Source organism: Nannobrachium achirus (genome assembly GCF_963921795.1).
Source record: "Nannobrachium achirus genome assembly, chromosome: 19".
Classification (NCBI taxonomy): Eukaryota; Metazoa; Chordata; class Actinopteri; order Myctophiformes; family Myctophidae; genus Nannobrachium; species Nannobrachium achirus.
The window spans coordinates 39,750,749-39,768,248 of record NC_137826.1 but is presented as its reverse complement, the minus strand read 5'-3'; the positions used below and the strand labels follow the sequence as shown (position 1 = coordinate 39,768,248).

General features: G+C 43.7%; 1 protein-coding gene across 1 annotated transcript in view; it reads right to left on the bottom strand.

Moving 5' to 3' along the window:
* Positions 1 to 17,500, bottom strand: part of LOC308304331 (neurobeachin-like) — a gene marked incomplete at both ends in the record, with an annotated part of 237,983 nt that overhangs the window by 140,214 nt on the left and 80,269 nt on the right. The window contains 3 exon segments of the mRNA XM_080748915.1: positions 7,905 to 8,026; positions 9,009 to 9,104; positions 11,353 to 11,453. Coding sequence (XP_080605041.1) covers positions 7,905 to 8,026; positions 9,009 to 9,104; positions 11,353 to 11,453 — 319 coding nt within the window.

The following is a 17,500-nucleotide window of genomic DNA, read 5'->3' as shown; positions in this document are numbered from 1 at the left end:
CACACACACACACACACACACACACACACACACACACACACACGTTCCCACATAGCCGGAGGCCCACTTCCAGCAGGTATAAATCCCTCTCAAGTGAATTCCCGGTGCATGTTAAGAGGGCGAAGGGTGCGTTATCGCTGTCTCCAAGCGGACAAGGTTGGTCGCCGTCAGAAAGGGAGTGGGGAGTGGGAGGGTGTGTGTGTGTGTGTGTGTGTGTGTGTGTGTGTGTGTGCGCGCGTGTGTGCGTGTGTGTGTGTGTGTGTGTGTGTTTGTGGACCAAACGTCCCCACAAGTACAGTAATATTATGAGAAATAAGTCATTGCGAGGACCATTTTCCTCGCAATCTGTACTGTATATATTTTTAAAAGCAGACATTTGTAACGCAAATCCTTCTTTCTCTTGGTCCCTGGAACGGAATAGTTTGAGATGGGGGTCCGCGGTCAAATACATATAATTCTAGGCGGTCCTTGACATGAAAAGGTTGAGCACCACTGATATAGAAACATAGATTCAGAAAACCCTAGAAAACATTTTTACGTATTTTTCAGGTGATAATGGGTTAAAATATATATATATATATTTTTTTTTAGAGATATGTTTCCAATGAGAACAATATTCTGGTTGAGGTTAGGTCATTTATAATGTAGGTTAGTTTTAAGATTAGACATTAAGAGGTTAGGTTTAAGATTAGATATTTAGAGGTTAGGTTTAGGGATCAGCAGATAGAGTTATGCCTGATTTACGCTTAGAGTTGCGCGCTGGTGACGTGCACTTGAAAATAGCCGATCTACAAGCTCACAAGGGATTGTAGATCTGCTAATCTTTGGCTTTAGGCTCATGATTACAACAAACTATCATTATGTTTTTGAAATGGCATGAAACCACTGTGTTAAAAATGTCAATGGCCTCACAAGTATAGTAATAAAAAGCTGCGTGTGCGCGCGTACGTGCGCATACTGTACGCGTGTGCGTGTTTGTGTGTGTGTGTGTGTGTGTGTGTGTGTGTGTGTGTGTGTGTGTGTGTGTGTGTGTGTGTGTGTGTGCTGCAACTGGAGGAGCGTGATAAGAACCTGAAGCCAGCGTGTGCCGCATGCACTCCTCGCTCAGCTCAGGCTCACCATGACAACCGGTTACCGGGGAAACCATGGATTACATGCTCTCTCTCTCTCTCTCTCTCTCTCTCTCTCTCTCTCTCTCTCTCTCTCTCTCTCTCTCTCTCCCCCCCCCCCCCCCCCCTCTCATCCTTCCTGCAGCTCTGCCATTTATCATCCTCGTTGCCGTGTCATCCAGCAAGACAGGATGCCCAGTCACATCCCGCCTGCTGACACACCACCTTCTACCAGTGGTGGAAAGCAGTGCTTCTCAACCCAAATGATTCCCCAGATGATTAACTTAATGTGCAACATTGCTTTCTCACTCAACAGTAAACAAACCGACATAAAATGTAAGTGTATAGAAGATATCTGGACACACATAAGTGACAATTAAGGACTTTTTTAATACCTCTAAAATGGCAAATTAAACATTGGCCAAATTGTCAAATATTAGAGCCCGACATTGTGAAAATAGCCTATCTACATGCTCACAAGTCACAACTACATGCTCATGAGTCACAACGCGAGGCGTTGTTGTGACTTGTGAGCATGTAGATCGGCTATTTTCACAATAGAGCCGTGTTATACAAAATGTATAAGGTATATTGCAAGGTGCGGTGGCAGAGACTAGAAGAATTACTTCTGTCTCATTCGTTTTACGTGGAAAGCTGAGGGATGTAGAATTTGAAGCTCCTTCCCCCGATCTGGCACAGGGCGGCCGGACCCATCTACAAAGAAACTCTTCTTCTGGGAGGAAAGTGCAACAAGGAGGCTGTAACGGGCGGCCAGGTGAAAATCATCAGGCATGGATCAAGACCAGACGCGCAAGCTTCCGAGAGTGCCCTATCGCCCGATTATCAAACAGGTACTGTACCCGAATCGTTCTTGGTAATTTGACGTATTTCCTAAAGGAAATATGGGGCGGCTATTAAGAACGTTTCGGGGCATCAGGCTAGGAACCCCATGCATAGGGATAAACCCATAAGTGTCAAACTCAATGTTTGACATTTGGATTGGCCTATACGTGGAGATGTTGAGAACCCTATATGTAAGGGATAACATCTCGCTCAGCGGTGATTATCGAGTGATAGGAGCCCGACAGGTTGATATGCCACCTCCGACCTGTCGTGCACCTATCACTCGATAATCACCGCTTATTACCCTACTACTCAATAAAATTAATAATTTGACACAAAACTAAAAACAAAACGAAGTATTTCCATGTTTACAGACTGCTGTATTTTCTGATACTGCGTCGGCCATTTATGGTCTCAAATGTTTTGAAAAACATTCTTGAGAGAAACGTTTAGTTGTAAATGATGCTGTGTGTTTGTTTACATGGCTGACATGTTGGATACGGCACAAGATTCACACAGCGCAGCCTGAGTGAGTGCAGTAGGTGTTCTGAGCCTTATTAGGCAGTGGTCCGTTATAGAGCGGAGCGGTCATTATACGCCTATAATTCACCGCTGATTTCAGCGCTTGACCAATCAGAAGCAAGCATTCAACCAAGCCGGGTAATAAATGGAGATAATCCCTTGTGTCATATGGGACTGTCGTATACTGACGATGGTCAGTGCTGTACACGTCTGTCCTCCTAGCACTCATGATGATCATATTACAATTGAAAATTGTTGATACACATACTGTACCAACACACACACACAGCGACATGCTGGGCGACAAGCCAGTGGGCCAATTACTGTACATGAGTTATATTTCGTCGTTGTCGGGTGGAAACCTTGTATGTCCAAAACCGTTTGTTTTGTATTTATCATTTTAAAAATGATTTAAACTAGTGAAAACAGCCGATCTACAAGCACACAACGCCTCGCACCGCGAGGCGTTGTGTGCTTGTAGATCTGCTGTTTTCACTACTTTTGTGCAACGGCCTTGTATAATGAAGCAGGGCTTTGCTTTGAGAAAAAAAAATATATACATTTGAAACTTTACCGACATTTTACTTTTATTTTTTCCTAATGGCCGGCCTGGAACGGCCGGGAATGAACCGGCCATTCGGGAGTTGTCCCGCTTTTCCCAATGGCCAGCACGTCCCTGCACACACACACCCACAGACACACACTTATATCCACAAAAGGCCGATGCTTCAGCAGACTGTTGAGATGCACAGGGTCTCGTTCCATTCAGCGGTAGAGGAACAAAGGCAGCACATGTGGAAATATCCAATGTATTAATGGAACACTTCAGAGACTTCCAAATGTATCTATTTTTATATAGATGTGTCTTTATTCGAGTTCCTACAAGGCAGAGAACAAATACAATGTCTCAATCTGCTGTATAATTTCCAGCTGACGAATCTTTTTGGTGCCTTAAGGATCGCACAGATTTCCTAACAAACAATTTGTTGTCATATTGTATGACATGCGTATATAAATACTGACACTAGTCCAGGCTCCATTTAGCACCCTAAAGTCCCACATCTGACGATGACAGCCAAGACAGCAGCAGCACCAGGGACTAAAACATCAGTTTTCTAGCCTGCATTATCAGACATAGGATTTGGGATGTAAATGCTGACTAGATTTAACCTTTCATACCGTAAAATGGAAGTGGAAACTGGAAAGTGGAAATTTGACAATTGTACTTATAAAGTTCCAATTCAACGTTGGAAATAATAACTCCCTGGCACCCTTTTTTAATCAGTCCGAAAAATTGTTAACATTTTAAATCCCAGCATCCGTATTGCGGAGAGAGCTTTCGCAGAAAAAAGGCACCTAGTGTCGCACGATGCGATGTCATTTTTGGAAAATCATCCCCCCACCTCCCACCTGGGGGGCGCTCTCCATTCCGACATGTCGCCACTCCGTCATTGACTTTGTATTGTCGGAGTGGCAACACTTCCATAGAGGTTGGGTTTATGGTTATTGGTTAGGGTTAGGTATAGGGTTAATGTCGGAATGGACACATGTCGTAATGGAGACATGTCGGAATGGAGACATGCAACCCTCGCACCTCACATATAAAATACACTTTTTGGCCAGAAAGTAAAACGTTTCACAAGGAACTGTGCCCTCTACAGAAAAATTCCACAGACCAGAATTTGCCTTCCGGTGAAATATTTTCTTTTCTGGCCCAAAAAAGTGAGACGTGAGGTGGGGGGGCTCAGAGTTCTCCCACCAGGAAACGTAGGCTTTCAACTCCCTAAAGCGAAACCATATTCATTATTTTTTACTAAAGACGAGAGTGAGCGCAGCCTTTCCTGTGGGCGCAAGGGCCATAGCGGTACCATAGCGTTAAGGAGACCTCCTTCTAACGCTTCTAAGGACCAGAGCTAGGAAGTAAGGAAGGCAGGCAGGAAGGAGCGCGGAACGGGGGGCGGGGAGGTGGGAGAGTTCAATTAAATCAAAGGTCAGAGCTAATGAAGCGTCACGGTAGCTAACGGCTCACACTTACGGACAGCCGAGGAACGAACGGAGGAGCCCGGAGGCTACGGCAGCGCAGAGACTCACACCAATGTACATCATCACCTCCCCATCCGGGGCAGGCAGCGCCCACTCCTTAACCCATTCAGAACGGGTACATATATTGTGTATCATTATTTTATGCTTTAACTATTGAAAAATAGCAGATATACACGCTCACAGCGCGGCACCGAGTGCCGCGCTGCGAGCTTGTAGATCTGCTATTTTAAAAAAAAAAAAAGTGTCTTTTGAATCCTTCTAAGGTTTTTTAAAAAAAAACCTATGTTTCTGTGTCAGCAATCTGGCCAGCCATCGTCAAAGAAAAGGTCCTTTTCACTTAAATGGAGCTCAGTTAGTCTGTTCTTGAGAGACTACTATGTCAGTGGTTCTCAAACCTTTTCATGTCAAGGACCCCCAAAATGTTATGTATTTGGCCACGGACACCCATCTCAAAATATCTAGTTCCAGGGACCACCCAGAAGCAAAATTTGAGTTACAAACGTTCGCTTTGAAAATACATTATAGTCAAAGATTTGCACACATTTTCACGACTTTTTCAAAAATAGCAGATCTACAAGCTCGCAGCGCGGCACTCGGTGCCGCGCTGTGAGCTTGTAGATCTGCTATTTTTCACAGGTTAAAGCATTCAATAATTCCAGGCCTAAATGGGTTAATGGAGTGCCCTGACATTTCAAAGTTATGCTCTTATTCATTATCTGTTTATCTATTAACGTTCATATTAATTGAGTCAGTGGAGTCGAACGCCCAGACGTCAGGTCGAGGGAACACTTGGGCTTGATTCTGTGGTCTGGATAAAAATTGGGGAATTAGGAAAAGCAGACAGGGGATTTGAGAGGAAAGGGGGAAGAATATTTTACCAGATTTTTAACTAACCTTTTTTTTTTTTTTTGCCATCGGTGTTAGCGTTGTACGCGTCCCCATAGAGGGAGGTTAGTTTAACCACTAGAACCCCATATTATGGTTGAGCGGAGTTCCTCAGGGCTCTATACTAGCGTACGCTCTGTTATTGTGGGGAAAGCTTCCCCTGAAAACAGCCGATAATCTCACAACGTGATACAACGTGATACAACGTGTCGCGCTGTGAGCCGGTGATGCTGGGGTTTGAGTCGTTAAGTCACTCTCAAATGGGTCGGAGGACACCGGCGTTTTGAGTGATCGGTTTCATTCCAAGGCTTGCCAAAAAGTCTCAAAAATTAATACGAAAAAAAGGTGGGATGCCATGTCAACTCAACCATAAAAGCCCTCTGGGGATGGGAGCTGCAGCAGCTGTCTGCAAATCGGTAGAAACGCCTCCATGTGGCTAATAACCACTTAAGCCTTATTGATGGTGTCGCAGAGCGAAAATATCAGACCTACCAAAAAGCTCACAAGGTGTCGTGCTGCGATGGCTTGTGAAAGAAAAACGAGCAAAAACCAGGTTGAAAGTGGACTATAACGACTCTGGAAGCAATTAACTCACCGTGATGTCTAACATGGCCTTTACTTGACTGTAACAAAAACACTTTGAGTGGAAAAAAGCAAGCAACCTTCCACAGCTCAAGACCTATTTCTTCACTCTTGCTTTGAGTTGATATTTAAATCTCTGTGCTGTTATTCATTAGGTTTGAACTTTTCTTTTCTGCTTTATTGTTAATCATTTGTACTTATTCTGTAAAGCACTTGTGCTGATTCGTTGCTCTGTAAACACTTTGAGCTGCATTTCATATCATGAAAGGTGCTATACAAATAAAGATTATTATTATTATTATTATTACCCCCAACCCCCTCAGTCTGATCGAATTCATTACAGCTTGCTCTGTGTCTCTAGACGCTGGAGCAGTTGTGCGCATCTTTGTGGTTATTACCTGGATTCATATCATCGTTGTGGGGTGGAAACCTTGCATGTCCAAAAGCGTTTGTTTTGTATTTATCATTTGAAAAATGAACTAGACTAGTGAAAACGTGCGAGGCGTTGTGTGCTTGTAGATCGGCTGTTTCCACTAGTTTTGTGCGACGGCCGTGTATGATGAAGCAGGGCTTTACTTAGCGAAAAAAACGACAAATTTGAAACTTGGAGATACGAGGTTTCTGGCCGACAGCGACAATATGGTAGATACAACGGTTAAAATGGTTATATCGTGGTTCTGACTCTCTGTGGGAAATTTGTCACGGAGGTATGGAGGTTTTGTTATTTCTTGCGACAGTTTGTGGTTTTATCCATGGACACTGGAGAGGGATTTCAGACATTTGCTGAGACTATAGTTCCTCTCCTCTCTGTTCCAAACTGTCACTGCTTTCACTGCTGACAGAATATACTGTGTGGCACCGAGTGCCGCGCTGCGAGCTTGTAGCTTGTAGATCTGCTATTTTTGAAAAATCGTGAAAATAAGAATTTTGACCCGATTCTGTCTTTTGAATCCTTCTAAGATTTTTCTATGTCAGCGATCTGGCCAGCCATCGTCCAAAAAAAAGGTCTTTTTCACTTAACTGGAGCTCAGTTAGTCTGTTCTTGAGAGACTACTATGTCAGTGGTTCTCAAACCTTTTCATGTCAAGGACCCCCAAAATGATATGTATTTGGCCACGGACACCCATCTCAAAATATCTAGTTCCAGGGACCACCCAGAAGCAAAATTTGAGTTACAAACGTTCGCTTTGAAAATACATATATTCAAAGATTTGCACACATTTTCACGACTTTTTGAAAAAAATAGCAGATCTACAAGCTCGCAGCGCGGCACTCGGTGCCGCGCTGTGAGCTTATAGATCAGCTATTTTTCACTGGTTAAAGCATTCAATAATTCTAGGCCTAAATAGGTTAAACTATGCCATTTTTTTTAAATACTCATCACAAGTTATCTGAAACCCAGCCAAATTACAGTTGTTTGCGTGATGCATCGTTAAATAGATTAATCTGATACGTTGTCTGTCAATCGATTAATTAACTTACTGTAAGCCTTAGTTTAGTATACTTATTCGCCTGCTGTATATCATTTTCACCTAGAATGACATTCCAAAGAAGGGAATCCAGGATGAAAGTGGTTAATAAGTTCACCTCTATTCACGTTTATGCCCTCTATGACCTACACTGTAGTAGGACTGTAGGACTTGAAATTATAATGGTACATGTCTGTGCTAGAATCCAGCAAGTTGTGGGAAAAAATTCCCTTTGGGGATAAAAGCTGGATAGAAGCTGACAACAATGTATTAACCACCACCACGTGCAATTGTGGGAATGTCATTATAGGCGAAAATCTTCAAGCATTTTCTCTTTTCGCCCGCAAAACAAATCACGAAAATAGTGGATCTACAGCCTCTCAACGCATCGCCAAGCCCGTAGGCCCACTGTTTTCGCCATTTTAGAAGTGGTGATGCCTCTGATACTCACCAGTACAGGTAGGGTTTATCTTTGTCCACGTTGATGTTGTTCAGGGGGTCCTGCCTGAACCAGGTGTTCAGGGTGAATCCGTTCTGGTACGGCCACTTAGCGATGGGGGGCAACGCTATGGCCTGCAGGGTGGGGGGGACAACACACATCAGGGTTCATTTAGACAGCAAATGGATTTGGAATTGTTTTTAGTCATATAGTCTTTTGTATGAAATTCCATTTAGTTTTTGTCGTATCCTAGTCATCTGAAATGTGTTTGAGCGGTGTCACACCGTCTCCTTAGCGTGAGTGTGTGTAGGTATGTTAGTTTGTTATTTGTAGCATGGCAATACCGCTGGTGACCAGTGGCAGGCCTGGGTGACCAAGTAGTGCTGTTGAGCAGGCCACGCACACACACACACACACACACACACACACACACACACACGCACACGCACACACACACACACACACACACACCGCTCACTTCAAACATGGGTTTGATTTTTAGTGATAGTCTAGTTTTAGTTGACCAGACTATATTAAGATTTTAGTCGAATAAATCTACAGTTGATTTTAGTCAACTAAATGTATCTTGGCGGGCCGTAATGCCGTCGTAATGCTGCCTGACGAAAATAGCAGATCTAAAAGCTTGTAGGTCTGCTATCCCAAGCATGAAATGACTTGTCTCCACTAGTCCCTCCATAGCATTTCAGTCTAGGTATTTTTTCTTTTCTTTTTTTTTTACTTTGTTGACAAAATTGTCAATATATTTAGTCATAGCTTCGGTCATCATAGCAAAACCTTCGTCATAGTTTTAGTCGATGAAATGAACGCTGGTAAATCAGTCCATCTTTAACCGCCATGGACATGTCCATCAGTCACTCACCACTCCGTTTACACTACTAACCCATCATTGCATGGTCTCCTGTAGGGGCCTAACTAACATGTGGATGCCAAAGGAATGCTAATGTTTTTGTGGTGCGTGTGCGTGCGTGTGTGCATGCATGCGTATGTGCACGTGCGTGCGTGCATGCGTACGTGTGTGTGTGTGTGTGTGTGTGTGTGCGTGCGTGCGTGCGTGCGTGCGTGCGTGCGTGCGTGCGTGCGTGTGCTGTCTCTCACCGCTGCACTGCGCCCAGGGAAGTTGAAGAAGGTGTCAGGACCATGTCTCTGAGGCATCTGGTTCAACACGGACAGCAACTTGATGGCATGTCTGGGCTGAGGAGAGGAGAGGAGAGGAGAGGAGAGGAGAGGAGAGGAGAGAGAGAGAGAGAGAGAGAGAGAGAGAGAGAGAGAGAGAGAGAGAGAGAGGTCGTCATGTATGACAGCAGTGACATCACAACATTGCCTCAACCACACTGGATCGATAAGTCCTCAATCACCTCCGCCCGCCCCCGACAACACATTATCAATACCATGGCAACCCAGAATCAATCAGTCTCTGAAGAGGACCACTGGGGGTGCGTGTGTGTGTGTGTGTGTGTGTGTGTGTGTGTGTGTGTGTGTGTGTGTGTGTGTGTGTGTGTGTGTGTGTGTGTGTGTGTGTGTGTGTGTGTGTGTGTGTGTGTGTTGGGGGTGGGGGATGGTGAGGGTATGGAGAGAGAGAGAGATAGAGAGAGAGAGAGAGAGAGAGAGAGAGAGAGAGAGAGAGAGAGAGAGAGAGTGTATACAGACACACTGCTCTAGAACAGCGGTTCTTATATAGCATCAGAATCTATTTAACCACTTGAACCGTCTATACATTTGAAATTTAAAAAATATCCGATCTACAAGCTCACAATGCATTGCAATGTGAGTCGTTTTGAGCTTGTAGATCTAACATTTTCTCCTAAAATCTTTCTAAAATCTTTGAACAAGTTCGAAGACCACTGCTCTAGAAGCTGCTCTACCTCAGTCAGCAGTGTGTTTACATGGTGTGATAGCAGGATGTAATTTTATTTGTTACAGTGTTGTTTTTTTTACAGCAAAGTTTGATTTAGTTTTAGTCATAGTCTTTTGTATAAAATGTCATTTCCTTTAAGTAAAAATGTTGTCACCTGAAAAGTTTTAGTTTTAGTCTAATTTTAGTCAACTAAATATCATAAGATTTTAGGCGACTAAATCTACAGTTGATTTAGTCAACTGAAATGTATTTTGGCAGGCCTTGATGGCATCGTAACAATTGGTTGTGTGCTGAAAATAGCAGATCTGTTACAGATTGTGAGCTTGTAGATCGGCTATTTTCAGCACGCAACCAAACATAAAATGACTTACTAGTCCCTCCCTAATGTTTTAGTCAAGTTTTTATTTTGTTTACAAAATTGTCAATATATTTAGTCTTCGTTTTAGTCATCACAGCTTAGTTTTTATTTAGTTTTTATCTCCTTTTTGTCAGTGAAAAAAACGCAGTCGACAAACATTTTCCGTCATAGTTTTAGTCGACGAAATCAACACTGATTTGTTACGTTTTCACAACACAAAATTGGATGCAAATGGCATTCCTGTGTCTGTCACGGCTGATTGTGCAGTTGTCCTGGTCTGTTTTGATGCGTTCGTTCATTCAGAATGAGAGATATCACTAAACTAAGCCTCTGCAGCTTCAGCGTGGCGAACATCTAGAAGATGGCTGATGCAACCACATCAAAGTAAGCAGAATTTCTGTTGTTTTTTTCCCCCTGCGCACGTGCACGCATGCAGAAATACACACACACAGTACACATGCACGCACGCACGCACGCACACGCGCACACGCACACACGCACACACACACACACACACACACACAGAGTAATACAGTGTAGTAGAGGGAACATTTCCAATGGGCACCTAAACATTGTGGGCACCTCACATTGGCTGTTTTTCTTTTATCCAAAATGTGAAAAACTAAAATAAAGATAACAGTGTGCTTTGGAAAATGGTCCAAATTATGCATGATTTGCGGTACATCATTACTTGCCCCAGCAAAGGCCTACTTGTGCACAAGGCGCAAGTTGGCACCTCGACAGCAGTTCTAGTTATAATATCTACATTTCCCCTTCAATTTCTTTTTTATCCCCAAAATGACATTTTGTAGCATTTTGTGTAGCATTTGTAGACATATTGGGCTTTAAATGTAAGTACAGTATTGTTGTTGACCCCTCATTTGTAAAATAGAATATTTATTCTTTATATATATTTATGTTACTATTAATTGCTTAAAAATAAGATTTTTTTCTTTTTGCAACATCTTTACAGTGTGTCCCTTTCTTTGATTTTATTATCAGAGATCCCTTTTTGAATATACCGGTATGCATTTTTTTCCTGCGCACCCATCACCAACTTCTGAGGTGTGCATCAGCCTTTTTTTCCAAGTTTGTATTCTCAACCCCTCATTTGTAAAATAAAGGTAGATATAAAATCAAACATAAAACACAAAACAGGCCTACAGAGTGTTCTCAGTCGCACCACTGCTCCGGTCAGCGTAGCAGAACAGAACAATATGACTCACCCAGATCCCGTTGTCTCCTCTCAGCATGCTGAAGAGCAGCTTCAGCTCTTTGACTGTGATGCTGTAGCTGGCCATGACTCCCAACATGTCCACTAGGAGGTCTACAGAGACAGAGAGACAGGGAGAGACAGAAAGAGTTAGTTTGCCACAGGCCCACGGACAAATGTACGGACATGTTTTGATTGATTGATTGAAGACTATTAGAAGTTTGCATAGGAAAAGGTACAGTTTCATGACGGTACAGTTCACTGGTACAAGGTCTACTAAAAGGACATCCTAGAAAAGACTAAGCTTATTTCCACAGGAAACCATTTAAGTATCTCATATAACATTGAATGACAGACGAATAGAACACAGTACTATGCAGTAGATATGTAAATAAAATAAAATGAAAGAACAAAAAAAGAAAACAGTAAGTCTAAACAAAGTATATACAAATAAGTGGCAGGGGAGGGTAGGGCTGGGCTAGTTTTTCTTTTTTTTTTTTTTTTACCAGTTGCGAACGGCTGCTGCCTGTAAGTGGTTTCTCAGGGCAATTTTATTTTTTGTTGATGACCCCTGGTAAGATGCCATCGTTAGTGACTGTACATAGTGTCCCCCACCAGGCTAGTAGCTGGCGTGCTCTATTTTGATGTGAGCTGAAATTATCCATGAGAGACAGAGAGAGAGAGAGAGAGAGAGAGAGAGAGAGAGAGAGAGACAGGGGGCGGACAGTGGCTCAGGGGTAGAGTTGCCGTCTTAGAACATGGAGGCCCAGGCTCCCCCAGAGTTCGTGTCGAAGAGTCCTTGAGCAAGACTCTGAACCCTTAATTGCTCCCGATGGGCAGGCTGGGGCCTTGCATGGTTTCCTCCGCCATCGGTGTATGAATGTGTGAGTGAGTAGGTGAATGCCATGGATAAAGGCACTATATAAATGCACCATTTACCATTTACAGACAGACAGAGGGGGAGAGGGGGAGAGAGAGCGGTGAGGACAGCGTGTGCTGATGAGTCATGGTTTGGAGGGCCGTGCACTGAGGGCAGGAAGCACTGAGCGATGGCAGGATGCCCTGCAGCTCCTCTACAGCAGCCATGTGATGGTGGAAGAACGGTGAGGTCATCACAAATCACATTCTGGGATTGATTTTTGGGGTGGCAGCGGTGGCCTAAAAGGTCAGAGGAGCGCAACTCGTTGCCAGAAGGTCGCCGGTTTCGATTCTCCCTGGACCGACAGGGAAAAAAACTGGGCGGGATGCATGGAGGTAGTTTGTGGTGTAGATGTAGACCAGTGTTTCTCAACCACTGTGCCTGGGGACTTTTGGCGTGCCCCTGAGAAGGGTCAAGTGTACCCCTTGAAACTGCTTGAAAGCTAGTATTGTATTTATCATTTTAAAAATGATTTAAACTAGTAAAAACAGCCGATCTACAAGCACACAACGCCTCGCGGTGCGAGGCGTTGTGTGCTTGTAGATCTGCTGTTTTCACTACTGTTGTGCGACAGCCTTGTATGATGAAGCAGGGCTTTACTTTGCGAAGAAACGTACACATTTGAAAATTGGAGATACAAGGTTTCTGCCCGACAGTGACGATATTTACACCCCCGTATTATGTTGGTGTGCCCATGGATTCTTGGGACATGAAAAGTGTGCCCATGCAGAAAAAAGGTTGAGAAACATTGATGTAGACTCAGCAGCAGCTGCCAACGTCTGGGGCAAAACTATATGGACGTTGTAAAGCAGTGGTTTTCAATCAGTGGTCCCTGAGGGGGTTCTAGGTGGTCCCCAGCTAAATGATGGAGAGTTGGTAACCAAATGGACCCTTATAGATCTTTAACTCTTGAGACCCTTGGGCGGCAGTGGCTCAGGGGTAGACAGACCCTCATTAGAACACAGAAGGGTTCCCAGCTCGATCCCGGGTTCCCCCAGAGTTAGTGTCGAAGTGTCCTTGAGCAAGACTCCGAACCCTTGGTTTCTCCCGGTGAGCAGGTTGGTGCCTTGCATGGTTTCCTCCGCCATCGGTGTATGAATGTGTGATTCTTCAAAACATTGCAGGTCTACAAGCTCATAGAGCAGCACTCGGTGCAACGCTATGAGCATAACCTGCCTTAACCTGTGTGAATGAGGTGTCGACTATGTGAAAAATGTTCATGCCAAACACCCATTGCCGATTTTACAACCGTTTATTCAATGTGTTTAAGAGCTTAATCGTATGCCTGATGAGGCTAGGCGGAGAGAAAGCTGATGCTGTCTGTCTCCGGTGTGCTTATGTCTGGACTGTCATCGTCAGATGTGGGATTTAGGGAGCTAAATGGAGCCTGTCTGTGAGAAATCGTTATTTTAAGCATGTCATACAAAGTGACAACAAAAACATTGTTTTGGTTGAAAATCTGCACGATGCTTAACACACCAAAAACCTCCCGTCAGCTGAAAATTATACAGCAAGTTTAGGCGCTGCATTTTGTTCTGCGCCTTGTACAAACTTGGAAACATCTTTTAATACGCTGTTACACAAACACTGGGTCGGGACCCATTTGTGGGTCGCGAGTCCAGTTTTTTCCCTTCATTTCCTACAAAAACAGCAGATGCTTGAGCAGGGCAAAAAGGATCATGAAGGACAAACACCACCCCAGTAATGGAGCGTTTGTTCCCGAGGTGTCTCAAAGCCCAGGGCTCAAGGCTCAGCCAAGAGTTTCCCCCCCCCTGAGGCTGTCAGTGCCCCGAACAAGGACAAAAAAACTGCATTCAATCTGTAAATATATTCAATCTGTAAATATCCCTCAGTAGATTCGCTCACTCTGTTTACTTGCACTAATGTATAGAAGTTGTACCGATGTTTACCAATTTTTACACACTGGTGGCTCGGATGGCTACTCGGTATCGACCGTTAATGAAATTTGGATACCGGAATCAATATCAGGAGGAAATAAAATGATGTCGGAACATTTCCACTGAACACAAGCGTGGAATATCAATAGCGCCATCTGGACTGTAGATTCTTGGTAAAAGGTGCATTTATATAGCACCTTTATCCAGGGCGCTTTACAAAGACCATTCACACACACATTCATACCCCAATGGTGGAGGAAAACCATGCAAGGCACCGACCTGCTCATCGGGAGCAACTAGGGGTTCGGTGTCTTGCTCAAGGACACTTTGACAGAATCGACACTAACTCTGGGGGAGCCCGGGATCGAACCGGGATACCTTCCCGTTGCCAAGCGGCCACTCTACTCACCCCTGAGCGACTGCCACCCACCATTCCTCTGGGGTTTGTCGCGTGCACAGGTGTGATTATAGACATCCCACAGATCCACCTCTCACTCTCTCTCCCTCTCTCTCTCTCTCTCTCTCTCTCTCCCTCTCTCTCTCTGCTCATTCCACCTTCTCTCTGTCCATTAAAAACCAGAGGAGCACTCACGCCGCTGTTCAAATAGCGCATTAGTGACTTTTCTAAAGTGGCAGACTCTCGATGACAAATGTTGACTTTTTTGGCTGCTTCCCTGCCTGCGCTGGGCTGGACTGAACCGCAGTGAGCAGCAGTAATGAGCCATACACGTTATGAGAGCCATTATCCCTGGCAGTGGGAAGGACGTGGAGGACATTAGGGGCATCTCAGGAGGACGGTGGGACGGGGCATTTGAGGTCTGTATGACTGTGCAACGCAGGCACGTGCACACATAGACATCAAAGGGGGCTTGAGCTCCTGCCCTTTTACCCGCTCTCCAGAACCATAAATGCAGTTTTTACTATTGTGAAAGAAACGCAAATGCCCTCTTTCCATGCCATACCTGAAGGCAGCATTCAATAGAATTGCCTCGTCCAAACTCACCTGAACTTGAATGCAGCATCTTATGTCGAAAGAATTGACCTCTCTCAGTGTAGAAATCCATGCCGTTACGCCACATCTCCAGTATTCACTTGATGATGCTTAGTTTAGTGTGCTATCAAGTACCGAAAATAGCCGACCTCCAAGCTCACAACTTGAGAGCTTGGAGGTCTGCTATTTTCAATATTTTCACCAAAGGCACATTTTTGAAATTTCCCCTGCCTCTCCAACATTCTCTACACGCCCCTGGTGTACAGCATACGCACACACACACACACACACACACACACAAAAGCGGGACAACTCCCGAACGGCCGGTTCATTCCCGGCCGGTCCAGGCCGGCCATTAGGAAAAGAAATTAAAATAAAATGTCTTTGTTCCATTTTGGGGTCTGGGTGGCCAACAAAGTAAATCGTCACTGTCGAGCAGAAACCTTGTATCTCCAAGTTTCAAATTTGTAAATTTTTTTGCAAAGCAAAGCCCTGCTTCATCATACAAGGCACTCTCACAAAAGTAGTGAAAACAGCCGATCTGGTGCGAGGCGTTGTGTGCTTGTAGATCGGCTGTTTTCACTAGTTTAAATCATTTTTTAAAATGATAAATACAAAACAAACAGTTTTGGACATACAAGGTTTCCACCCGACAACGAAGAAATATAACTCATGTAATTGGCCCACTGGCTTGTCACTTTGTCACAAATCTTTGAGTAGCAGCAGCGCTATAGAGAGAGATCTCTCTCTATAGCGCGCAATGAGGGCCTCTCCAACTCTTTTTCCCGGGCTGAATCAGGGGCCCAGCACGTCCCTGGATGTGCTGGTCTTTACATTTCCCAGGCTTAGTGTATACACACACGTACGTTATTTACAGAGTATTATTTACTGAGGCTACAGAGAGGATTCTGCTGGATGTCACCTTGGAATAATCCATGGGTACATGATAGATTAGTACACAACTCATAACTCAGAGAGTGCACAAGTAATGTATAACCAAAGAGTCCATTTGGTTACACAACTCTCCGAGTAACGAATGGATACATTAACACATTTACAGACAGTGTATGAATCAAATGGATTCCGTGGGTCTATTTCAGTAATGGCGCTTTGGAATGCCCTACCCGAAGAAATAAGACTTTAAATCACTGCTAAAAACCCACCTCTATAGAGCTGCCTTCAACCCCTAGCACTCGTGATTTTAACCTATGTTTTTATTCTTCCTTGTCTGCTTTTCATATATTCTTATTTTCTTTTTTCATATTGCACTTTTTTGTTGCACCATTGCTTCTTCTGTCAAGCACTTTGTGACTCTGTCTTAAAAAGTGCTATACAAATAAAGATTATTATTATTATTACAATGCAAAATAATACAAAAAATAAATATTTTGGGGCCTATAATTTCAAATGAACTACAATGTTTTGGCCATTTTTGTATATTCTGAAACTTTAGCATATATACATTTACAAGACATGTATTTATTTTCGATGTAAAAGACATTTCTTTTCAGAAATGCGATATACATTTTCCATTGTGTTTGGAGACATTATTTCTAGAGACTTATGCTGCATGTCTTTCTACAGACCCATGTTGCATGTTGTTCCCTCTCTCTGACATCTCTCAAGTCCCTGTCTCTCAACACTGTCCTCTCTAGGGATGGGACGATATGAACATTTCATATCACGATTATTGTGACCATAGAAATCATGATTTACGATATTATCGCGATAATCTTGTGAGCTTGTAGATCTGCAATTTTTTGGCAAAGACATTTGGTAGAGAGTGAAAAAAAGACTGTATCAAGTACGTATATTATATAAGTACATTTTACCAATAGAGGGTTTAAGTGGTATGGTATATTCAGCTCAGCAAATAAAAGGTGAATTGACCCCAGTGAATGACAGAGGACGATTTCACGATAAATTAAATCTCCACGATATGATTAGTGTGAGTGTTTTTTATCGCGATAAACAATAATATCGCTTATCGTCCTATCCCTAGTCCTCTCTTAGCACAAGTACGAGAAACGGCCAAAGAAAAAATATTAAAAAAAAGAAAAACCAAGACAGAATATAATAGGTGCATCCCTCCCTGGCCAATATGTAGCTATTGATAGAAAGTCACTATGTGTGCAGTTTGTGAATGAAGCTGCACAAAAGCACAGTGCAGTGGGTTCAGTGGTGAAGCCATGCTGTCCAGGCAGCCCGGACTCAGCGTGCATGCATTGCATTCTCACCCTATCAGTATGCAAATTGGACGCTGCTGAGTAGGCAGAGGCAGGTCTTTGACTTCCCACAGCTCTTAAGTGGGCACATTGCTCCGCTGGCGCCATGCGCGGGCACAGGCACGCCT